General features: G+C 42.8%; 1 protein-coding gene across 1 annotated transcript; it reads right to left on the bottom strand.

The window, feature by feature from the left end:
• Positions 1 to 10,687: 10,687 nt before the first annotated feature.
• LOC119655111 lies at positions 10,688 to 11,892 on the bottom strand. The gene is made up of 2 exons (XM_038060833.1): positions 11,708 to 11,892; positions 10,688 to 11,172 (listed from the first exon to the last, which is right to left on the bottom strand). The coding sequence occupies exons 1-2, from the start codon at positions 11,744 to 11,746 to the stop codon at positions 10,765 to 10,767; spliced, it is 447 nt and encodes a 148-aa protein (XP_037916761.1). The 5' UTR covers positions 11,747 to 11,892; the 3' UTR covers positions 10,688 to 10,764.
• Between the last annotated feature and the right edge of the window lie 14,957 nt (positions 11,893 to 26,849).

Here is a 26,849-nt window from a genome sequence, read left to right on the forward strand (position 1 = left end):
GCGATTTCTTGAACCGAAAAAGTCGAATCAAGACCTCGGAGGATTGGATTAGTTATCTTTTCGGAGGGAAGGTGAAGAGCTTATTATTGTTTTTTAGGAAGATTTTCTTGGAAAGGGCGCGAAAAATGTTCTGCTTGCTTTGTTCAAAATCATCTAAATGTTGTATTACGACGCGTAGTCGAATTTTCCGTCCTACCTCGTTGCTTGCTTGATCGCCTTAGCTGTGGTTGGCTCAACACGAGTTTGTTCTGCCTGCCTTGGTGTCGTTTGTTTAATCGTCGCTTCAAGAGGGACGATAATAGCCACATCGAGTTTTCTCATAAGACACGAGTTTTGCTCCTTCATCAGTGCTGCTCTCGATCTCTCTGGGTTCATTTGTAATTTCGCCGGAGTTCTGTGGTGAGTCGGACTTATTGTCCGTTATGACCACAGACTCCAATTCGTACTCGGATTCGAGTAATTAAGGTGGGGCGTGCATAAATTAATCATCTTGCTGGAAGTCCTAAGAGGAAAAATGAACACATTTAAAGAATTTGTGAATTTGAATTGAGACGGTCACGATACGATCCAACACACTTGGGGGTTAGGTATTTCCTGCATAAATACATGGGCAAAGTAAGGTCAGTTCGTGCTGTTTTTCCTTTAGAACTGCTTAGCTAACTCCGCCAGCAGCAACGGGAATGAGGGAACTGATCTTTGGTGACCCCAACGTAATCTGTAACTGTAAGGTAAGGGAATTTATATATCTTATGAACTCCATGGACTACATTTGAGAATTAGAATCTGGTAAAAGTAATTCTATTTCTCTGGTTCCTTCTAAGGGTCAGTACCTAGGGAATTGTAGCATCAGATGGCTCACGGTATGGTTAAACTATCCAACCGAAACTGAAAAAGTTATCACAAATGCACATGGAGCCTAGTCTGGAAATCAATGTCCAATTATCTTTATAAGATCATCGAAAGACAGAGGCAAATGGGTGATTTTCTATAGTTCCACCCAAATGAAACTTACCAATTTCGGGAACTGCACAAATTTTAATGGTGACGAAACTATCGTTCCCTGTTAAATATAGCAAATTGGTAGTGGTTAGTTAGTATATGAAGACTTTTACTTGATACCCGGCATGAGCATATTAAGAGAGGGAGCCCTATTAATCTCAAAGCAGGATTCTGCCACTCACTGCATTCTAAGGATTTCATATTTCGCAGAAATTTGACGGAGCTTTTCTTCAACAAAAGTAAATTACGAAACATTCTCGTCGGTGAAAGCCACTTAAATTTGCATTAATTCTGTCTGCGGATATCTGGCAATTTTCAATTTTCTTAAGAATTAGGATTATAACTCAACAGGAAAACCACAAACCCAATAAACAATAATATCTACAATCACCAAATCGATTCCATTCATCATCTTCAATACAATATAGCATAATTCACTAAGTGCTCTCCACCCTCTAGATTTATTGTTAACCCACAGAAAGCAAGGACGCATTGAACAATACAATCTAAATTGCAACACAACAACAATCACTACTGTCAATATTTCAATATTTCACTGGCATCTGAAGAGGCTATAAATTATGCGATTTTCAAACAGCTAACCATATGCAAATGTGCCATTACACCACTTCAATACTGCACCCCCCACGTTCCATCCATTCGATTTCACATTCGATTCCATATTCGATCCGACTCAATCCGTTAGAGTGAAAGCGTATTCAATGCAGTCTAATCACGAATACTCAAGATATTTGCAAAATATTTTCAATCCCAATATACATGCATTTATCTAAAATATAGACGTGAAATATCACCCCTTTTATTTCTTCCCTTTCACATCAGAAATATGGAAAAATTCGAAATACGCCCGGAGTTGATGTTCACTCTCTGTCATTTTAAAAAATATACCAAGACAGGATTCGAACGTAATATTGCGTGAAAGGATGATGTCTGGAAGTATGAATTGGCGGAAAGGAATAAATCCACCCTTCTGCGATCCTTTGTTGTGGCGTTTGCATATTATTTTATGATGCGTCTGATACACAATAGATATTCTGATGGAACAAACCAATAAATCAAAATCTTTCAGGGAGTTCGAAATAGAAGAGTTGTTCAGGCTCATTTTTATTCAGTGGGATCCCGATTGTTGGGAGGGTTGGTGGGGGTTGAGTCACACTTTAGGTGAATGTTCATGTTATTTTTAAACATAATTCGAAAAAGGATGCATGAAGGAAAATCATTCAATGATTTAAACTTTAAAATTTTTATTGAGGTCAACTGAACCCACCTACGAAAATGAGAAGATTTCCTAAAATTAGAAGCAGCATGAAGGATATTGATAGGAATTTTCTGAAGGATCCGAAAGTAAATGGTTGCAAACTTTCAGTAATATTGCCAAAGAGCGAATATAATTTCGTTTAAAGATCGAGAGAATTTTGAGTCATCATCAGTATTGGTATGACATCGAAAAACAATATTTGACAGCGAAAATTGTATTTCGGTGTCATTTGGAGAAAAAGGAACACCAGGAGACGGACTCCTGACAAATTATTAATTTTAAATTATAATATAATTTAAAATTCTTTTTATTCAACTTAATCAAATAAATAAATAATTAATTAATAACCGTAATTAATAAAAAGTAATTTTAAATACAAATTGATAACCCGGTAAAAATCCGCTCTTTCTGCCCATTCTACATGCCCATTTTTTCTCTTGGATCGCACTCTTTCGCTAACGATGTCCTTCGGAATATAGGCAAGCACCGCATTAACTAACATGGCCGTACGGGTGCCGCTGTTTTGTCATAGGAGCCAGGCAGCATGGGTCCTCTAGCTCGAGGCCCAATTCGCCAATTGGCCGGTATCACAGCGGAAGCCGAGCGCTGGTCGGGCTAGACGAGCAGGCAGTTGAGCTTGTCTCCGACGTCCTGCTCTTGTAGGCAATTAAAAGAACAGCTCGTAAAACGCCTATCAGTAAGTAAAACTGAAACTAAACTTAACCACTTACTAGCAGAGCTTACGCTAGGTGACCGTGCGAAGTAGTTGGGTGGTGACAAAGTCGGCACCGAACTCCTACAGTCTTTCTGCTTCCGAAAAACACATATGCCATCCTGGCACGTGCAGATTCAGAGTCTCTGGATACGTATCCCGTCATCGCGGATAAAGTTCATAAGGTCCACGCGCGACCCATGCCAGGTGGCTCAGCTGCAGCAGATGGTGGCCGCATTAACAGTCTCTCTGAGTTGACAGAGGCTGTCGATGCTTTGTTTTCGGGGAGTAGGACTAGATCGAGGTCTAGATTCGCCTCCCGAAATGGGTAATCGCTAAGTAGGCCGCCGGGACCTTCAGCAAGTATCGGGAGATGTTGGTACCATCGTAAGCTCGCTGAAAAGACTAAAAAATACACCAGCCCCTGCAATTTCTGATCTTCGCCGCTTCACACTTCAAGTGCATTTTTCAACGTTTCCGCCTTCTTCCGTGGGCTTCTTCTCCAAACAGCTCAAACCCGCTCAGCGGAACTATTCCAGTATTCCCTTGAAGGCAGACTGGTCACATTATTCACTGACCATAACCACCACCGACTTCGGCACTTGAGCTTTATCAGCCAATTCACTTCTGACATTCAACACTTGTTTGGAAAAGATAAGGAGATTGTTGAAACTTTGTCGCGTGTTGCAGAGGTCAAGATCCCGCCACCGTGGATTTTCGGACATTCACCGACGGGCAGAAGGACGAAACAGTTTTTAAAAGCTTGAGGACCAACTCTAAATATACTTTTGGGGAGTTTTCTATCTTCGGCTCAATATCTAGTATATAGTGCGAGACCTCAGATAAGAGACCAAGGCCATATATTCCGGCGGATTCGCGAAAGAAGTATTCCCAGGCATTCGGACAACGAATCGGTTACTCGCCATCAAACATTTTTGGCCAACCATGAGCAAGGACATTAATTATTGAGCCAGACAATCCATCGCATGCTAGAAATGCAGAACTACAAAACATGTGGGAAAAGAGGTGGGAGTGTTTCCTCAGTTCATGAAGTGTTTCCACACGATCCACCTAGACAGCCTTAGCCATTTGCGAGACTCTCATGGTTTCAGGTGTTATCTCACAATCATCAATAGTTTCACGGGGTGCCCTGAGATAATTTTTCTGAAATGCACAATTGCACAATCTTGTGTAGAGGCCCTCTCTCGAGAATGGATTCTACCCTTTGGAGCGACGGCAATTATAATCCCCGAGCAGGGAATGCAGTTTGAGTCCACCCTTTTTGCAAATTTGGACAAACTCCTCGGCTTTAGACGCCATCGGAGAACCGCATATTACGCGCTGTCCAATAGAATGCTCGAAAGGTGGCACAGACCGCTGAAGGCCACTATAATGGCCCAAGTCGACTCTTCTTGATCGTAGGTCTTGCCACTTGTTCTTCTTGGCCTCCGAATAGACAATCGAGAAGAATTTGCTGCGGAGCAGAGTTCCAGCGGAGTTGGTATACGGGAAGAACATGTTCCTCCCAATGATCCTGTTATCAACATCAGGTCGGGTCCGTTTTGATTCACGGCAGCTGAGTTGAGGGAGCCATGTGTCTGGTTCCTCGCTTAAACCACCATTTGGTTTCCGCTGAGGGTGAAGTGTTGTGGCGGAACACGCTAGTTGTGTCGGACGCCCGGAAGTGTGAATCGTGGCCGCCACGACATCTAAAAACAACTATTGATAGTGAAAATTATTTTTCGGTATCAGTTGAAGAAAAACGAGCACGAGGAAGAAAAGATTCTTCGTTTTTGTACTTTCTGACAACGGATCCTTGTGACTTCGTATTCTTCCCATTTACCACCAATATCAAAGCAAACATTTGTTTCGAAAAGTATCAATTTCATTTGATCCAACCCCTTGTGCTGCACTAAGGGAATCTCGACGTAGTGCCTACTTTTGAATCTGAAGCCACGGATGATGGTGATTGTCCAAAGGAGTGAGTAGAATGGACCCAATGACCCACCTGAATGCTGGGACTACTGTTCCCTTTTAATAAAAAAAGTGTCTCACAACAGGTGCATCAGATACCTCGATTCCGGTCACTTTACAGCAGCATGTACTAGTGTAGAGAAGAGGGTCATCTTATCAAAGATTGTACAGGAGATCCACAATGCATGTTGTGCAAAGAGGAAGACGAAGTGAACGTGTGAAAAGCCGAACATGGACGTGGCAGTAATCCGGGAGCCTTACCGCAACTACGCTATACGGTATGCGACGGCGTTTCTATCACAGTAGGAAGCCCAACTATTGGTAGAACCAGAAAATTTTACTGTTGGGAGCATTATATCTGCGGACAAGATGGCTTTGCCAAAGGATAAGAGGGAAAAACAATCAGCATATGGATTGGAATTGAGGAAATGGGCATCGCTTACAAGGTTATAATGAACAAGATTTGGTTGCAAAAATCACTCCAAGTGACGTACCCGTGACTTTTTTTTGGAAAAAATCGAAATTATTTTCCTGCAACAGGAAGAACGTAGACCTCAACGAAGGGTTCAACAGGACGACATCAGAGAGGAAATAAAAGAGAGCTGTAGACGAATTGGGGATAATAAAGCTCCGGTATTGAAAAACATTCGGAAAGAAACCCTGAGGTTAGCTGCTAAAATTGGGCGAAGAGGTTCATAAGCACATTTGAATCATGCATGGCGCAGGGAGTGTTTTCTGCTCAGTTGAAGAGGTAGAAGTTGGTTTTGTTACCGAGGCCTCAAAAACCCCCTAGAACACTATTTTCGTGTTGCCCCATCTGTCCTTTAGACATTATGAGAAAGATGATTAAGTGAGTAAAATGCCACAAGCTGCTTCCGTTCATCGAGCTGGCGGGTGGTCTATCGAAGCGGTAGTATATATTTTGGAGAACGCGGTCTACGATCGATGCAATAGCAACGGTCGTGGATCCGGCTCGGGAAGCAATACTATCATACTATAATGTGCAGTGGAGGGCCAAAATATATTTGTCGATTGTTTGTCGCAGAGATGGTGAAATTCATCCTGCTATACGCTGCTCTTGCTTGGAAGGGAGTAATGGCCAACACCCTGAATTAGGGAAGGTTAATTGCGACACACCGGTCAATCGCGCTGACGGTGTGCAATGCACGTGACGGTCTGTCATTGCGAGAATGGTTCATTTGGATCTTCTAGCGAATGAGACGCACTTTTCCTACCAGAAAAGAAAAAAATTAGGCGGATGTAACTGCAGACCTCCGAAAAGCCACTAGGAAGCAGCTGCACAAAAGATGGAAGCAATGGCGGGATTATTCCAGAAAGTGTTGTGGACACTGATCTAGTGTGGGTCGAGCGAAAGCGCGGCGAATTTGATTACCACCTAACATAGTTCTTTACAGGAAACAGAAAGTATTTGCATTGCTTCGGATTGGACTGGACAAACGGCCCCGAATGCGTCGCTACACCAGAGGACCGCTGCATGCTACACCAACAGCCTTATAGAGCGGGGACGGCCATGAACTGTGTTGAAAAGCGGGACTTGGCCCAGTCAACAGAGTCCTGAATCATGTAAGGTCTTGAGGACAAGTTTTACTTCATTGCATTGTAAAAACATTCATAGTTCGGAGTATTAGTTTATCCTCCAGTCGATAGTAAATAGTTCCTATAAATAAAGTATTATAATAATAATAAATAATAAGTATTATAATAATAATAAATAATAATACAACTCATTATCGACTCGGTAGTTGTAGGACAAGCAACTAGAGGCCAAAGAAACCTCTTCAGTTGCTATATCGATTATGCCAAGGCTTTTGATAGCGTTCCGCATACCTGGCTAATCGACATCCTACATCTGTATCGCATTGATCCGAAACTAATAAAGTTTTTGGCGACAGTCATGGAAGGGTGGCATACCACCTTGTCAGTCCGTACATCTGAGGGTGCTAATACCTCAGAGCCCATCCGTATTCGGAGGGGCATCTTCCAGGGGGATTCATTGAGTCCTCTTTGGTTTTGTATGGCACTGAACCCCCTTTCATGGCTACTGAATGATACTAGAGGGCATGGTTTTGCAATAAAATATGGCCTACGTGCTAAGTGCGAACTGACACACTTGATGTACCTAGATGACATCAAGCTGTATGCTGGTACTGACAACCATCTTAGAAGTCTGTTGCGAATAATAGACATGTTCAGCCGTGATATTCGGATGGAGTTTGGATTAGACAAGTGTCGAATCCAAGCCATTCGCAAAGGTCATCACGAGCCGCATGCCGGACATAGCATTGGTGACCTCCACATCGAAGCTATGACCGAGACAGACTTCTACAAGTACCTAGGAATTCTGCAAGGAACCCATGCTCGAGTTGGTGATCTGAAGGAAGCTCTGCTGTCCGAATTCCTGCGACGTGTAAAGCTGGTGCTGAAATCGCATCTCTCGGGGAAGAATAAAATAAGCGCGTTGAATGTATTCGCCATCCCTTCACTGGCTTATGCATTCGGAATATTGCCGTGGACGAAGACTGACCTGGAAAACGTCCAGCGGCGGATACGGACAACTATGTCCAAATTCCGAATGCATCACCCAAAGTCTGCCGTGGAGCGGATGAACCTGCCTCGTGACATCGGAGGCAGGGGCGTGGTTGACGTGGCGGCACAACATCATCGCCAAGTCGACTCGCTGCGCGCTTATTTTTACAGTAAAGAGCAGGCGAGCCCCTTGCATGCGGCTGTCTGCAAGGCAGACTGTGGACTGACTCCACTTAACTTGAAGGATCGATCTTTCAATCCTCTGAGTGGGGTGAAGTCGGACCAGGAGCGGATCGAGGAATGGAAGTCGAAGGCAATGCACGGTAAACACGTGAATTGTCTTTGGCAGCCATTTGTCGATTTGCATCTGTCGAACAGGTGGCTCTGTGCTGGGGAGCTCTTTGCTGAGACGGAGGGGTTCATGTGTGCCATTCAGGATGGCGTGGTCGCCACCCGAGCTTATAAAAAGCTCATCATGAAAGAACGGGTGGAGAACGACCAGTGCAGAATGTGTGGTTCGGCGTTAGAGACGTTGGACCATCTCATTTCTGGCTGTACTGTTATGGCACCGGTGCAATACATCACCAGGCATAATGCTGTATGTAAGGTTATCCATCAAAACCTTGCATATAAGCATGGGCTGATCACGGGAACATGTCCGGTTTACCGATATGAGCCGCAAGCAGTACTTGATAGTTCTGCTTACAGCATGTATTGGGACCGGCAAGTTCTGACTGATCGCCATACCGCACACAACAAGCCTGACGTACTGCTAGTTGACAAGACGGGTCGCTCCGCGTATATTATTGATGTTGCTATCCCCCATAATAGCAACATTGAACGGAAATACGTGGAGAAGAAGGTGAACTATGAGCCATTGGCTCGGGAAATCAAAGAAATTTGGCGTCTCGAGCGGGTGGTTGTAGTTCCCATAATATTGTCAGCTACAGGTATTGTACCTAAATCCCTGACGGCTTCCCTTGATGTCCTGGGACTTTCGCACAGTCTGGTTCAAACCATGCAGAAGTACACCATTCTGCATACGTGCTCGATGTTGCGGGGAGTACTCGACGGATTCTCCCACTGACCTACCACCGGCCACCACCACCAGTGCCCCTTTAGTTTTTAAGTAGGTAGGATCGTCCGAGCCTAAATGCTTGGCACTTAGTGCTAGTATTAGGTAAAATCCGGCATCTGCCGAGATTGTGATAACTCGGAAATAATAATAATCGTTGGCACAACAATCCATACTGGATCAGGGCCTTGAAGTGTGTTAGAGCACTTCATTCAAGACCGTAACGGTACACTACAGTACACTGTAGGAGGCAATGTGGTCAGCATTGCGCTCGCCCGAGATTATTACCCTGATTTGACTCAGGTACTCATTCACAGCTGAGTCGACTGGTATCCGACGTCAAATCACGATACAAATCTCACTGTCACCAGCGAGATTTGAACCGCGACCTTCCGTACGACAGCCTTGTGCTCTAACCACTCAGCTACCCGGACTACAAGTATTATAACATTATTTAATTATTATAACATTATTTAATTATCCAAATTAAAATAAAAACTACAATCACGTGGAGGAGGATGTTCGGAGGTCGAAAGGAAATTGAAGTGCCGTGAATCCAATAATAACTGCGATACCCGAAAAACTGCATGAGTTGCATCCAGCCCGGATAGTGCCGAGGGACATTAAAGAAAAGTCACACTTCAACAGCGTGCTCGTAGCCTGTGGTGCAAATGATAAAAACCCTGGTAGATCGACGAAATCAAACAATTGCGTGCTGAATCTATGCCCCAAAAAGAAATTATTAAAGTACAAATGATGAGCAAGAAACTGCACATATGCGAGATACAAAGCTTGCCTGAAAGAGCTGGGAAGCTGAAAGGAAGAAAGGACCCGCAGTTCAAATGCCCAGTTTGAGTCCGAAGAATAACAACCACTCTGTTTCGACAATAAAGCAGATGCAATATTGGGACCGAAAGAGAGCTTCCCCCAGAGAAAATTCTAACTGTTACAGAGGCTGAGCTTATCATTGCCTACGAAATATTAGGGACTAAAAACACCCGGGCTGAGTGGAATAGCGGCCGTGGCTTTGAAGGTGATGATAAAGGCAAGACCAGGGTGGTTGATTTATACTTTTAATACCTGTTTGGAAGAGGGCAGCTTCCGATTTAGTGCAAAAAGCAGATGCTGGTGCTGCTACCAAAGAGTGGCAAACTACGAGTCATGGTGTCTCGTCCCACTTGGAACTTTATATGCAACAGACTGATTCCAGTTGAAGACCAGCATATCCACACAACGGTCAGACTGATCAAGAATTAGTTGGGTATTATATAGATGGGAGTTGGTGGAACACAAAACTAAGGCTGCCAGCAATCGCAAGTCGAAATAATTTCAAAAGTTTCTTGTGGGACAGCATGTGATAAAGTCCTAGGCTTCCATCAGATATCTCGGTGTTATGCCATATCTTCGATTAATCTTCAAGGAATACTTCGGCTACGCGGCAAGAAAGAAAGAAAGTTGTAGCTGCGTTAATTGTCATAATTCCGAATATTGGAGGACCCAAACTAACGAAAAGTATCAACTAGTTTCTAGCGCATTTAGAGCAACGTCAGACAAAACAACACTCGCAGTCGCGGGAATGATGTCCATTGATATTTTTTGAGGAGATGTGAAGATTTTACAACTGGAAAGCGCGCGGTGACCATAATGCCGAAGATGGCAGAAACGTTGGCATAATTCTCACAAGGGGAGATGGACGCACATACTGATTCCAAATATCCAGCTTTGGATTATGCGCAGCTATGGAGATATCCACTATCACTTGATTTAGTTTTTGACTGGGCATGGTTGATACCGCAGTTATTTACACCGTTTTGGACATGACGAATCTCCCTTCTTTTTTGAAAGTCTAAAGGAATACAAGGACCTGGAGCACATACTCTTCGTGTGCCCAAAGTTTACTGGTGAAGGGGGAAAGTTTGAAATTCTTTAGAGGAGAATCTTAAGAATTTGAAGAGGAAGTGTGGAATGCAATTAGTAGCACTATAAGCTGTAGTCCGGAGGAGACTAGATGGTAAGAGCATTTACGAGCCCTGGAGGAAACTGCCAGTCATTTTCAATGTACGAATAATATATTACTTAAAAAGTTGGAAAGAAACACAACAACATTGTAAACAAATTTAATTCAAACATACATAAAATACTTAGCGCTTATAATAATAATACCACAAGTAAAACTTATCATTCCCTTAGGACGCTGCGTTGCTCCCTTGCTTTCCTAACCAAACATCTGATTTCTTTGCTGGCTTTTTCATTTTCATTTAGCTTCTCATATTGGCTAAGACAACTAGAAACACTTTCAGGCTCAAGGCTGTACCCGGCTGCTTTGAATTGGGCCATCACACGATCAGGATCGTATCCCGATGGCCAACGTCCCATTTGAGATGATCCTCCTGTTGAAGAGTCAACGAAAATTCCTAGCCTGGAAACTTGGCAGCGAAGGATATGGTCTACTTCTGATGTCTCAGGGTAAACATTAGTTGAAAGTAGCTTAGCTAACTCTGGAGAAGCGTTAGAGGATTTTAGACATTCGTTGAAAATTTGTTTAAATTGCTGTTGACTTGCTGGTTGAAATGGTTTGGCGGCAACCTGTAGAAATTTTAAGGAAAATATTTTAATTGGAAGCCTGTTTACGCAAATATCCTTATGAATAGGGTAGTGGGAATAATGAAGGAATGGCGTACGAATAGGGTTGTGGGAGTAATTGTGGTTGCTAGTTCCTGACACCTAATAATGAAGCACTGTCAGTGTCGACTGAGTCGCCTCATCGCCTTCCCATCTTCCCAATCGGTCTAGGAGAATAAACTTTCCTTTTGAATACCTTTTTGAGTCACCCATCCATAGAAAATCGCGAGCCCAGGGGTTTTTGTAATTTTATCACCTTTGAAACTTCCTATTGTAACTTGATTCGCTTTCCATCATCCTTTTGAACTCTTACAAAGATTTGCCTTAACATTCCCCTTTAAAACCGTTTGATAGTGTTGATAGAAGTCACCTTAGAATCGTTGGTCTTAAGTCCTTGTGCTACACAAAATCTTTTACAATCCATCTATTAACAATGGAAGTACTAATTTCTACGGGGCTACTGGGCTAAACTTTTTTTTAGGTTGAAAAAATCACTTACAACAATCAGAAATGCACAAAACATAACTATCAAATCCATACGTGAAACTTTAAATGAGTCAAACTTGCACTGGTAACAAACGAAAACTGCTATTGTCGAATTCGATGGTAATAATGTGTCCACAGATTTTTATAGTGCCAGATCATATGTTTTTGGGGTCTTATTTCAATTCTGGGCTTGTGGTTGAAGTCTTGATCTTGATCTAATTGAAAATAATGAGACGTGCTAAATTGCTCGTCGTCTGAGAATAAATTGTTATGTTCCTTATAATACAAATTCATGGAGTATTTAGTTCTTATATTCGCGAATCCAAACCCTGCAAAATTATAGATAATCTCAACAAGATTTCGGATGAAATTGGGGATAGTAAATAAAATAATCAGAAAATGTGTGATGAACGAACTTTGGTATTTGGATGTAATGACACAAAATTCTTAGTGAAACGAGGACAAGTCATTAGAGTTGATCGTATCTATGAAAAGACTAATTTTCAAATCAAAATGAAAGATTTAAAATAGTGCGCTGTTTGTTACAATCAAATATATGCCAATTAGAAGCAGAGTGAAAATCTTCTTGAATGATAGCGGAGGAAGAGCTTTTTTGACACTAAGTAGTTTCCTCCTAAGCTGAGATTGCCACCGAAAGCATGCATTGGGGTTGAAAATTGCTTACATTGATAAAGTAAAGCGATAAATGATGACAAGGTGTTCGGAATGGTCCACGGAGCTTGTGTGATATCGTATTCAAAGTGTCCATTTTTCCGGATTATTTGTAAATCAAGGGCCTATTAAAACCATCTTCGACTCTCCCGGTACACAGTAACACCACTTTTATATATTACATCACGGGGTGGAGTTAGCTCACTTTGGCTAGGTCTCCTTCCCTCTACCCAAGGCGACCGTAAACGAGCCTTCCTCACCTCTTCCGGTTTTTGAAGTCTACTTTGAATCACTGCGACCATGGATTTGATAGCGTCCCAGTTATCCTGGCAATCTACCGTTCTCCGGACAAATTTTTTCGGCGCAAGTACTACACCTAGAGTTTCTTTCCTCTAAATTCCTCCTTTCTTCCACGAATTTCGAGCATTGGAAGGATACATGCGCTGAATCCTTCGGAATTGAAATGTCCAATTTAAACCTATATAAGTATTGAGGGTATCCAGGTCGGTGAGAAACTGGGTGAAATTATAATTAATCCCCCCAAGTCTTCTCTCCAGCCGCACTATGATGTTAGGGATCAACCTATGAATCCAACGACCTTTATTTGCGTACTCCCATCGCCATTGCCATCTCTCGCTTTCGGTTTTTTCGCTTCCAACAAAGGAAAGGTGGACTTGATGTTATATATGTTCGTTATCTAATCTCCCAAGCTGTCAGTTGGCGCCAGATGACAAGATGACGAACGCCGCATTAACTGCGATGGTCCAGAAGGAAAAACACACCCTCAGGACTGTTCCTCTGTAGGCGCCTACTTAACTCTCAATGACCGGGAGCAATCTAATATAGATAAATCCTAGAGCGAATTTTCCCCATAGTGTTTAGAAGACATATGGGTTTATAGTAGGATGGCTGACATGGAGGTTTAACAGTCTTAGACAACAATACCAGTACTGACAACAATACCAGAGAAGGGAGGTTATTTGATTTTATGACTTCAGCTGGTCTCATTACTGCAAAACATAGGGTGCACCTCTACGTTTACAGAACCGAGAAGAGGTGAAGTAATTGACTTAGCAATCCGTACTTCAAAGGTGTTAGAGTTGATTACACACCGGCGGGTGCTACGCTATATCACCGATACCTAGAATTAAATCCAACTGCGGGCGAGTAGTCTAAATTACAAACATGGAACCGTAGAAAAACGGATTAGGCAAAGTTCAACGAACTTTCTGGCAATAAAGTGCAGCTCTCTAAGCGACTAAGGGCTCCTCTGGCGATAGAAGATCAGTTGGAAACGCTATCTCTCTGGGCAAAAGCGGTAAAACAATTCCGTGGCTGAACTGCGAATAGCAAAAGCTCAGGAAATCAACCAAGTGACTTCTGAACCTGCCTGTAAAAGCAATAAGAATGAAGACTGGTTCCTGAACTCACAGCGTGAATATAAGAGGCTCGTACGTTCAAAACGAGAGTCCTTTAGAGCATATTGTGAGGAACTGGAAGGAGAGAGACAGACTTCTAAGCTGTATAGAGTCCTTAAAAAGGATGAGTCGTCCAAGTTGGGCTATTTTACAAAACCAGATGGTACTTTTACAAATTCCAGAGTTGAATCTACATGGACTCTTTTGGAGGTACAGTATTCGGGAGTACTGGTAGCAGGAGCGGATGGAGAGAGTTGGCGGTTCCTGCAACCCTTGAATGTACGTAACATAAGTGTTGCAAGACAAATTGGAACACTGCGAAGAAAAAGTAAGAGCTGCTATACAATCCCTTGCCCATTCCAAAGCACCTGGCTTGGATGGCATTTATCCAGCAATGCTAAACGAGGGCATAGAGCACTTAGAGCGACTGCTAAGAAATATCTTGCTTTGAGCTCCGTGCCAACCTTTTGGCAAAACATTAAGGTAGTCTTCATACCGAAGCCTCCGAAAGATGATTGTTCAAATCCGAAGAACTTCCGACAGACCAGTTTGGCATCATTCTTGCTGAAAGGTTTGGAAAGACTGGTTGGAAGTCATATTCATGGGAAGGCGTTAAGGTTACACCCATTAAATGGAAGATAACATACTTACCCACGTAGAAAGTCTTGTGAGTCTGGTCTTCATTCTTTGGTTTCCAAAATAAGGGATGAAACTCTGAAGGGTGAGTAAGATATAGGTGCTTCATTTAAGTTCGTTTGATTGTGCGCGTTTCCAAAAACTGTGTAATGCTGTCAGAGCGCATGGTATCGATGATACTCTAATTGGACCTACGCTACGCTAACGCGGAAATTGCCGGGTGCTGAAGTGGGTATCGATCGCTACCTAACAGCAGAAGTAACGAAAGGCTGCCCCCAAGGAGCTGTGGTATCGCCACTTCTGTGGAGTACGCTGATCGACTCACTCTATGCGAACTGAAAAATTTAGCAATGCACCCTCAAGCTTACGCTCATGACGTGGATATGCTAGCTCGGAATGGTGTGAAGAAATATTCACACATTCGGTGCCTCAGACGTTGGCTTTCATTTAATCTAAATAAAAGGAAAATGGCATTATTTAGAAAAAAGAGAAAACTTACACCATTTTCAGCCCCTGGATATATTCAGTCAAAGCACTGCAATGAAAACAGCTCATAGACGAGTTCGCCCAGATCTATGGGAAAACAAGGGCAACAGAGCATTCGAAGAATTATTAAGAAAATTGAATCCAGTTCATAAAATGGCCTCTAATTCTCGGGTCCCCATACATTCTTTTGTTAGAAAATATGAAATCATCCTGAAACATAGGGAAAACTGGGAAATCCAAAAGAAATATGTGGTGGGATGTACAGAAGTATTCTCCATCAATGGCTCAAAAACGGAACAGGGTTCTGGAGCTGGACTCTACGTACTTCTCGAGTAAAAACGAGAAGTGGACTTTTCCTTTGGGGCAATATGCAACAATAAGCTGAAGAATATACTAAGGGCAGCAACTTGGACGATTACAATCTCCTTCCATAACCAGGCTTCACTGAAAGCTTTGAGTAGTCATTTGATCTCGTCGAAAATCGGTCAGGAATGTAGAAACCATTTGATTATCATCGTGAAAAAAGGTGATATAACATACGCCAATATCCTCAGGAAGGTCAAATCTGACCCGGAGCTGCTTGACCTTGAAGAAAGAGTCAGTCGACTCAAACGTTTCAAAAAAGAAGATTTGATGCTCGAGCCAAAACGGCTCAAAGTTTTCTCGACAAAGTGCAGAAACCATTAGAAAAGAGGCACAAGTACGGACCAAAAACTAACAGATTGTGATACCATGTGAAAACATCTATCAGCTTACCAGCTGAAGCAGCATTCAAACTGCTGGCGGCTTGTAAAGCAAAAATAGGTTGGATCATTTGCCGACCACAAGCCCTGCTTTAGATATCCACATAGCGGCGAAATGCACCGGTGAGAGTAACAGGTCGAAAAGGTGCAAAAATGTGGGAGAAAAGATCATATGTTCAGTGAGTGCAAGAGTAAAAAGGATGTCGACTCTGGGCATCTTGTAGGCAGATGCCATGTCTTTAGAAAAGCCTTGGATGCAGTAATGAAATGAGGTTAATATAAATTAACCACAATGGCAACACAGACCATCTATCAGAAGGTGGCCATAATCAGCCCGCCTTATCGCAGCAATACGAGTAGTACGTTGGCTAAAATATTACCAATATGGGTGTGTAGAAATCAAACCATCCAAGAAGTTATAGAGTTTCCAGAACTAGGATTCATCGGGGCAAAACTAATTGACATGTTCATATGTAGTTACCATGATCCACTAAATGTGACGATAGCAAAATTCGAAGAAGAAAAACTGGAATGCTGGTGATTTGCTGTGGATTGCGGCAGTAGAACTACAACGCTAGGAGTATACCTTGATGCTTTCGCGGAGCGAGGCTTCGTGAAACAGGGTCCGGCTCAGTAGTCGATCTAACATATGTGAATACCACATTGGCGAGGAGAATGGTCTGATTTGTCAGTGAGCACTATACTCATAGCAACCACCAGGGAATTTTCCTCTAGATCGAATATGGACCATGTGGCGATGTGCATTCCCGTGGAGCTGCAAATCGGAGTTGATCTTTGAAAAAGCTTGAAGAGGATGCACTCATAGAGATGCGATTGGGAAGCCAATCCCGGTGGTGTGACTTTAGAGAAGGTTGAGCAAATGATGAGATGCATAATGATAGCATTCGACGCTACTATGCCGAGGCAGATGTTCCTAGTAAATAGAGAGTCAAAATATTGGTGAAATGAAGAAATCGCGAAGCTTTATCTTTTCGAGTAAGAAGGGTTTGCCAAAGATGTAGAGGAAGACCAGACTTCGACGAGAGACGGGAAGTATATGCAAACCTTTGAGATAGGCAAGCACCAGCAAGCGAGAATGCTTCAAGGAACTTTACACGGAGGCAAATCCCCCTAGATAAAGAGGCAGTGTAAAAAATATTAACGAGCACTGAACGTCTGCATCATACCTGCAGTAATTAAAGAGGAACTTGCAGGGATTTGCCAGAGAATCGGTAATAATAAAGATCCCGGTTTGTATCCTGTTCTCAATAAAGCCCGAGCTGTTAAGACCAGACCCGGTAATTGAAGCAAGCATGTAGAAGAAGTTTTCCCCGCTCGGTGAAAGAAGCAAAAACTAGTTTTACTCCCGGGGTCCAATAAGCAACCGCCACATCCATCATCACACGATTCGATTTCCCATTTCGATACAGTAGGAAAGAAGCTAAAAAGTGTCAACTCTAGATTTCTCCCTACCATAGGATATAAGATGGCCTATCAGAGCAATAATTTGGATTTCGACGGACCCGCATAATGATGGACGTCGTAAGCGTGGTTTCGTCTAATAAATGCTGAGCTGTGGTTACATTGGACGTCAAAAATTCAATTTAGCAAGCTGGAAGTGTATAAAGAGTTCATTGGCTAAAACGGGTGTCCCCGGCTTTTTGACTAAACTCCTCGCAAGTTACCTCTCGAGTTTACTCAAGCAATGAACCGTCACAGCGTTACACAGGGCTCAATGTTGGGTCCTCTCCTGTGGAACGTAATGTACAATGACGTCTTTGCCCTTTCCGTGCCAAAGAAGACCATCCAGCTATGGTTGCGTTCCCCAAACAATCTGAAGACGTTGAAGTGGACGCTAACGCGCAATAACAGCGTGGCTAGATATTATTCAGCTAGACCTTGTGGAAAAAAGACGAGACGGTCTTGATCACCAACCATAGGAAAAGGAATAGGATTGATATTTGTGTTGGTGGTCACATCATTACTTCAAAGCCAGTTATCAAATACATGGGGGTGATGACTGACGCGAGATTCAACTTCAAGGGGCACCCGGACTATACCTATGAGAAAGCTGTAAATACCAGCATATCGTTAGCCCGGATGATGCCTAACATTGGAGGCCCAAAATACAGCCTAAGGGTAGTTCAGTCTACACTATTATACGCGACACTAGTTTGGAAGGGAGCACAAGCATGTGAGAGCAATCGGAGGAGAGTAAACATGACTTATTGCTTAGTGGCGCTAAAGGTGTGCAACGCCTTCAGAACAATCTCAGGTGAGGCAGCGTAAATTATTGCAGGAATGTAATGATGGACATTCTGACAAGTGGCGCACCTTATCTGTACGAGAAAAGTATAATGAATCTACCTGAAAAGAATACATAATTCCGAAAGGCAGCAAGGCGGGAGTCGCAGGGAAAATAGGATGATTCGCAAAGGAGTCGCTGAACCCACACTTTGAATCCTCATATTAAAGAGTGGATTCAGCGACGATACGACGAGACTAACTTCCATCTGACCCAATTCCTGTTAAGGAATAGTGGTTACTGGAAGTGTCTGAATCGTTTTAAGTTGAATGATACTTCCTTTAGTCCTGAATGTGCTTGCACACCTGAGGAACAGGTTATGTTCTACTGTCCACGATTTTGCTTAGAGAGGAAGACTCAACATAAACCCGTATAACATCGTCGGGGAAATGCTGAAGTCGGAGTGAATTTTGCATTGATAAGAATTCCGGCGGAACTTGGAAAAACGGAACGTGCAAGGAGTGGGCGAAAACAGAAGGTTTGGTCGCATGAAGCGCGGTACCGTAGCATGTAGTAATTTTTTGCGGATATTCTGAGGGGAAGGAAAAAGGAGAAAGTGGACCCGGCCCTCATGGTCGTAAATTATCGTTTATGCGCTATTTAAATTATTGATTTTGTAGAGGCACACATAGGTTTGAAATGATCAAGGTCAGTAACATTAGTGATAGGAAAAACTTCATCTGTAGTGCATGCTTCACATGAATGTGGATCTCTGTGCTGAACCAAGTTGGACCAGACCGCAGGTATCTAGGAGAAACAGGGACATAACAGGGAAGCAATAGGGAAATGTATTCTATAGAATGCTGAGAACTTGGCCTTAAATTAAGCTATGTTGAGGGCGTCGAAACCCAGGATTTCCCTCCCAGCATTATCGAACCTTCACTACTTAATTCTGCCTCTAAGACCATAAAAATTTAAAATTTGGATTCCTTGATGTTTTCTGTGAAGATGTTCAAAGCGAAACCAAAAGGTGCCAATCCAAGCAAAAATATATTGTTTCGCATACTCGGGGTAAAAAGGGGTAAGTTTATCCGTAAATGTAACAAGGAATGAGTAAGCACATGGCTCCAAATGGAATGCCCTCAAATTAAGTTTTTTCTCCAATATATGCATATTACTACAAATAGCAACTTATTTTAATAAATCCACTATATGTACAATATATCAAATTCCTGCGAGTACGAAATTTCCATACCCATCAAATCATCTCCGGAATCCTTTCACGACCACCAGAATTATTCCCCATCATTTTCAAAGAACTGTGAGTAGTATCTACATATCTCGATGTAATAAAAATTCATCCGGTTAGGAAGGAAAAAAATATGCCATTTCATTGCACGAAACGGCAATAAATACGACAATAAAATCCATTTCCTCCATTGTCAAAATATCCGAAGAATACCCTCCACATCGTCTTCCCACAAGAAGCATCCTCAACATAGACACATTTCGGATGAGAAAAAATATTCAACCGATTCATGTCATTTCCATACCCAGCATACCGGCAAACAGTGAAGCAGAAACCGAAACTTCTCAAAAATGCCCCGGAGATGGAATGATATTCAAAATAGACGATGTACGAGTACGAGTCCTTTTTTTCGTCCCTCCTCTCTATATGGAGAGCACCATTGAATATTGTCCGAGAAAACTAAGTGTTGGAATCAGTCGAAATCCTAAAGCAGATAAAATGGAATCTCGCTTTCGAAAATTGCGACGCCAAATGAGAGGATGCGAAAGACTGATGTATTCAGTGCCCTCAATATATAAAACAGGACAAGCCTCCAGTGAAAAAGGGAGGCAGGATTCCATACTGCGTTATGATGGCTCAGAATCTTTCGAAATACCAACCGAAACAATATCTCAGATGGTGACTTCAATTTCAAATAGTCCGAAACATATTTTTCGTAAAAATCCAACCCGCAAAGATGTAGATAGTTGAGGAGACGCACAGTAGGATACTTCGTGGGATCCGGATAGATTGGTAGACCACTAATATCATCAATTTGGATGGAGGCGCTGATTTTCATTCGGCAATTTCTACTGGTTTTGTTTAGCGGATTTTGAAGTGCTGGACTGGTTCCTATTTAAATGTATATAGATAGAAAGTCAGATTATACGAAGGAAGATTTGAGGAAACATTTACTTATTGAATTCATTCAGATTCCAACCCTTTTCGACTTACTGAACAATAGATTTTTTTTCACAGAAAATAAATTTAGGGAGCAATCTATACTTTTAAATAATCTTCATATACACAAGTTGTCGGGTGGGCAGTAAGGAAGTAAATATGGAGAAGGAAAGCAGGAACGTGCTTCTGTATCCTTGAAAAACTGTTATCACTTACCACGACAGATCAACTTTATTGTTCAGCCTAATCTACACCCACAGCGTACATGAAAAATATGCACATATAAATTTCATATGCTGGGCACATCTTTTGCATACAAGATTCCCAAAAAAATAAGAATTTATCGACATATCTTATAGAATATGCGAAATTATGCGGCTATCGTAAAAATTTATGTCGCTGAATATTTTTGATTATATTACAATATTATTCGAAGAGCTCCGGAGCAATGATAACCGCCGCTGGGCCCTCGTTGTCCAACTGCCATTCTTCTGCGCTTTCCATACGTATTTTCCGAATGTATATTATATATGCTCCTCGAAACAGATGAAAATCCTTCGCGTACGAATCCTGCCCGCACTAATCCCAAGCCATATGCAAAGGAATGTCTTATCGGAGTGATTTCCATTGAAATGATAATCCGTTTAACTTATGTATGGCTCCTCCATCGGATGGCGTATGCAAATATTCGTTCATTTGAAAATTCGGCATACACGCGGATGGGGTTGAGAGGGTACACCACCCCCGCCTATATTCTAAGCCGAATACTACGCTATCCAGGGCGCTTTGCAAACTACCGAGCTTTGAAGAAGTTTGTCGAAGACTATCGGAGTCATCCATATTTAAGTTCAGTGGATTTTCTCCGGCAATTTTTGGTAGTCGGAATGGGATATTAGTTTTATTCGCCGGAATCTATGCCGGAATCGTTCGAGTATTGCTGCCGCTCTTAGATGTATGTCTGGGCCAGATAATAAGAAAATGCTATGGGGGCGGAGGCGATGGAGCCAAAACACTATCTAAATTCATTCCGAGTTAATTGAATCGGGAGTAATAGATGGCCTATAGTTTTAATGTGATTACTTTCAGTACATTGCGTGGCTGCGTTACGAAATTGCTAATTTTCGAAGAAAATTGATTATTTAAGTGGAATATCTGAATGCTGGGAGTGTGCTGGATGAGTTTAATCTTAGGAGTTTGTACTCTGACTCTGGTATTTCTTTTTGAATTTTTATTTGGATTTTTTCATGCGGCAGTGCGACGGCCGAGATTGTTGAGTGTTAGCCTGTTGACCTTTTTCCTTTTCCTTCCGTCCTTGTGTGTTTGTGTGGTAGGGTAAAGCTATAGCTTCAGAGCATTCAGGCCATATGGGCCCATTGTACTCGATACCCCCATCTAAAGAAATATCCCGGATTTGTTAACGTATCGCAGGATTACCGTTCATGGATTTGATGCTACCTGTGGCTACTGGAGAACATCGGCACCAAAGATCTGATGCCAGATGTGTTCATAGGCGAGACATTCACATAGTAAATGCTCCGTGGATTCCGCTTCCTCATTACAAGAAGGACACGTATCATCTTGTATAATTCCTATTCTAAACATATGTCCAGCTACTCCTGCAAGTCCTCCTGCTTTCCGACAAGATACACTTTGCGGTAGGCATGTTCGGTTCTGGCAAGAAAAGCTTGGTGTGTCTAATAGCATTTAGGCTCTGCCACCTGTCATTGTGGGAAACTTCTTCCCTGTTTTTGAAGACAGTTTTAGCCAATACTACTGGTCCCGGGATGGTTGAGATTGACCCCTCTTTCGCTTAAGCATCTGAAATTTCATTTCCCTCTACGCAGCAGTGACCAGGTACCCAGAGCAGTTCCACCATAGTGAATCTAGAGATGCAGTCTGGCTACCACTGCAGATTGCGATGCGCCAGCCCTTCAACATCTCATCAATCACCCAGTTTGCCGCCCTTCGAATCCCATAAACTTCGGCTTGAAAAACCGTTCCATATTTTCCCAAAGGAAAAGTACACTTTTTGGTTTTATTCGAGAGGTAGAATCCGGCTCCAGAACCCTGTTCTGTTTTCGAACCATCGGTATAGAATACTTCTGTATAACCGGGCACACATTCCTCTGGGACTTTCCAGTTCTCCCTACGCATCAGGCTAACTTCATGTCTTCTACCAAATAGATGAATAGGGACACGAGAAACGGAGAGCATTATAAGAACTGGACTCGGTACTCCCAGTAACTCTTCTGCCCTGTGGAATAGATCGCATCGAATTTGGTCTATAAGCTTCTCTTATTGCAATGCTTTGAATAAATATATCCAAGGACTGCAAATTGAGTAATGCATTTCGAGCTGCCCTGGATGTCATGCTCATGGCACCAGTGATATCCAGACACACAATTCTTTGCAGTGTGGCTAGTTTACGGTGAAAACCTTTTGGTCTCACCTTAACCCACCGCACTACGGATACATAAGCGGCCTGATAGCAATGATAGCAATGTATATCCATATTACCACATGAGGCCTGGGTCCCCATGTCGAGGCAAAGATCCGCCTGCACAGCTCGTAAGCTTTGAGAGCTCGTTTCATCTTTACCTCTACATGTTTGTTCCACAGACGCTTTTTATCCAGAGTGACCCCCAGATATTTCACTTCTTCGGAGAGATCAAGGATAGTACACCTGATCTCAAGGAAGTCCATCCAGTTTTCTCCTGTTTGTGAATAATATCATTGCGGGTTAACTGAAAGACTATGCCTGAGGCACTAACTGTCCATCAGATCAATGGCACGTTGTATATTTCTACATACCGTTCCAAGATCCCCGACAACAGCAAGAACGACCACGTCATCAGCATCAGTTTAACCGTGTATTGGCAAATTTTATAGTTCGCATAGAAGTAAGTTGATCAGCATACTCCACAGAAGCGGTGCCAGCACACCTCCTTGCGGCAGCCTGTCGTTGTTTCCGTGGTTAGGTAGCGATCGACACTCACTTCATCATACAGCAATCTCAGCGTTTGCATACCATGAATTCACTTCAATAAAGCATCATCAACACCATGTGCGCTGGCGGCATCGCAAACTTTTTGAAAAGGCACACAGTCAAACGCCATACCCTCCATTAGCATTGCCGCATAGATCCTGTCCATGCTAGTTGTTTTAAAATGTTCGAAGGTCAGTATGGCAGCTCTCATCTTTTCATAGATAAAAACCTTTTTCGCAGTGTTCCTGTTCTCCTTGCAGCACTTGCGTATTGAAAGGGTTGCAAGAACCGTCAACTCCCCCCCCCCCCCCCTTATCACTTCTCTCAACCGTTCTCCCGGGTGGTGTACTTCCAGGAAGGTCTGTACTGCTTCCAGTCTGGAGCCCGTGATAATACTATCGGGTTCTCTAAGAGAGTCCAACTTAGGCAACTCATCCCTTTTTAAGGACTCTGCACAGCCTTGAAATCTCTCTTTCGCCTACCAGTACCTCACAGTACGCTCTAAAGGAGTCTCCTAGGGTTTCAGTCATGAAACCAGCTGAAGTGATGAAGTCAAATAGCTTCTCTCCTCTTGGATTGCGTTTGCTACTGTCCCAATAAATATGTTGAGCATTCGCACCGCAACTTATTAAGAGTTCGAGACCCATTGATTCTGCATAGGCTACCAGATCCCTTAGTTCTTGCGTCGGTGGAGGATACAAAGAATCATAGGGTAAATAAACGGAGGCAAATATGATGTTTTTCCTCTCGCCATTAATATGATATTGTACGACGGTAACTAAGTCCTGGGAACTGAACTGTCCCAGCATGGTTGCCTCTTGACATCAGGATACAAGCTCTCGGTCTTATGAATCTTACATCGTAGAAAATCCTAGCTCCCTTCTCTGATCCAATTTCACAGATTCTATTAAATCGCAGTCCACGTTTGACGGAGTTTCCCCCACACCGTACCGCCAGAGACTCAATCCCCTCGTGTTTGGAGATACAGCGGTTTCCATATCCTCTTCCATGAAAAATCTCAACTCATCCCGTAGAGCTTTTTTCTGTTTTCCACTTAGCACCTTGACTGGTTTGCGGTTTCCGGTTTGCATAGATTCAATCACTCGAGCTGGCATCAAATCATTTCCATTCACGTCTCTGGCTTCCCTTTCTTCCTGTCACTTGAAAAGTGTAGGAGAAGTTACTAGCAGGTTGGATTCACTCTGCAGTCCCTTCACTAACCTTACTCCTTGCCGCTATAGACTAATCACTTCTTGAGCACTATATGTCAAACGAAGTTCGGAGAAATAGAAACAAAAAAGAAAGCTAAGAAGTAGAAAGGCGCGAATTTCTCATTGTGGGGCACAATCTGAAAGCTACTTTAATTTTAAAAATATCCATGGGCTATCATCGTAATTGTACACTCTGTGATCTCTTACGAAACAGCTTGGAAGGCAAACTTGAAGCAAAGGTGTAGTCAATTAAAAAGTGTGATCTGATCCTTGCTAATATAGATGGTTTCAATTCACGTATTATGGACTATTAGCGCGGCAACCGCACCAACGCTCCATCGTCCGCGGCTCGCTGAAATGCGTTTCAACTTCCTCCAGGAATTCTCAAGATGCCCGTACTCCTCCTCTACTGTTATCCACTTAGAACGACCCACTCGCCGGTTATCTCAAGAGACTGAGTTCCATTGCATGTCATAGTCAGCAATGCAGTTGTCCTTAATATGTGGCCCATCCTTGCTAATTTCGCCTTCCGGTCCTTGTGTCCGGGTGCTAGGCCTGCGCGCTGACCAAAGTTTTCGTTTGAAATGGTATCAGGCCAACGTACTCCCACGATACGTCGTAGACAGGTGTTGGCGGAAGCTTGAAGGCTTTGAGTGACATCGGTGGTCACTTTCCATGTGCAACTCCCATATTACAACTCCCTTCAAACCTCACCTTTTCGTGGTCGGGGACCTATAGTAGTTCACTAATACTCTAAAGGTGTACAAAACACATGAAGATGGAAGTAATGGATTTTAGCTTTCCAAATCGTAAGGAGTCACAAACTTTGAATCCACTCCCGGGTTTAAGCAATCAATTCGCGGCCAAGGCACGGATTTTGGAGGCTTCGCCAGATTCACGTGTTCTCAAGGACAAATCTTTGGATGACATGCTCTCCACTTCAGTGGAAAGCCTTCATTCAGCACTTTCACAGCGCGGTCAGTCGGAAAAGAGAATACCGGAACTCTCATAATGAGAAGAGCTGAAAACCTGACTAACGCCGGTCTGTCGGTGGCACTGTTGCCTGATTCTAACTGAAAGCATGAGAGGAAGGCTCGGCAGAAGGAAAATTCAACCGGAAAGGAAAGGGATAGACTGCAGGCTAAATGTTGACCATCAAAATCTTCTCTTCCGCCTCCACAGGGAAAATCGGAAAAAATAAAAACTGAAAACGTGAATGTAACTGGTCTAATCCGGTATGTGGAAAAGCGTCTACGCTGCCCAAACACCATGAACCAAGGCAGGTTTACAGCCGACAACAGAGGAAACTACTGTGCGAATGAGTACATTGGCTTTACAACAGTTCCAAGTGTGGTAATATTTAGAAAAATCGGTGGTAAGCGGAACTTTGGGCAAAAAGTGGGAACAAGCCGATATCCTCGGTAAAATCTACTGCAGACTTTTTAGATTACACTTATATCTACAAACATAAAGGCTAGGCATATGAACCTGCAGCATGCCAAAACCCATTCCTATCTGCTGGCAGCAAAGCTGGCAAAGTTGCAGGACTGCTTTTATACATTTCTGGTACAAGAGCCATGGATTCGATTCAACAAATTCTGTGGTATTGGATCATTAAAGGGAGCAAGGATCTTCTTCAATGAGAGATTCTCGAGACCGAGAGCCTGCGTCCTGATTTCAACATTGTCAGCAGCAAACATGCTGAGACTATTCTGTTCCCAATGTTCCCAGGAATCAGTTGCGTTCACCTTACAATAACAGGTGACAAGAGAAGAAAAGTTATAGTTGCCTCCGCTTACTTACCCTTGTATTTTCCACCGACGCATGAACTAAGGGATTTGGATCTGTTAGTGTGTGTGAAATCAAGTGGCCTTGAACTCTTAATAAGTTGTGAACAGCGTATTTGTTAGGGCAGTAGCAAATATAATCCTAGAGAGAGAAGCTATTTGATTTTATCACTTCAGCTGATCTGATGACCACGAACGTGGGATGCGTCCCTACGATTGTGAAGTAGTTCGAATTTCGAAGTAATTCAAATTTGTTACAGTTGACTCAAGACCGACGAGTGATAGAAGAAGTCCCACACTCCTATCACCGTTACTTTGAATTTAGTCTAACTATTGCAGGCGAAGAGGCTATAATACAAAGACGGAATCCTAGGAACTCGGATTGGATATAGTTCAATTTGAACTTCCTGGCGGAAGTGCGAGTGGAGGGTTAAAGTCAGACAAAAAGTTTTTGCTGTAAACTGCGTGTGTGCCTGGATATTACCACTGTCATGAGCAGAACATCCGACGCAGCTCTAAACGCATTACTTAATTTGCATCCCTTGGATATTCCCATATATATTGAAAGCACTGTTGCTCCTAAACTAATTCGCTTAGATTTATGGGGAAACAAAGGGCCTGAGGGGCACAGAACATTGGAAGAATTCTGCATCTGTTTAGTAGAAGATATGAAATTATCCTGAAACGTAAAGAAAACTGGGATATCCCAGAATAATGCGTAGCGTGATTTACAGAAGTCTGCTACGCTAAATTTTCAAAACCAGAACATGGTGCTGAGGCCGG

This window comes from Hermetia illucens, chromosome 4 (genome assembly GCF_905115235.1).
Source record: "Hermetia illucens chromosome 4, iHerIll2.2.curated.20191125, whole genome shotgun sequence".
Taxonomy (NCBI): Eukaryota; Metazoa; Arthropoda; class Insecta; order Diptera; family Stratiomyidae; genus Hermetia; species Hermetia illucens.

Bases quoted from the DNA above. Each gene is read 5' to 3' on its own strand.
- LOC119655111 (XM_038060833.1), bottom strand. From the start codon at position 11,746: ATGGATTTGATAGTTATGTTTTGTGCATTTCTGATTGTT. The intron at 11,173-11,707 runs GTAAGTGATTTT...AAATTTCTACAG, and splicing joins TTTGTGCATTTCTGATTGTT to GTTGCCGCCAAACCATTTCA.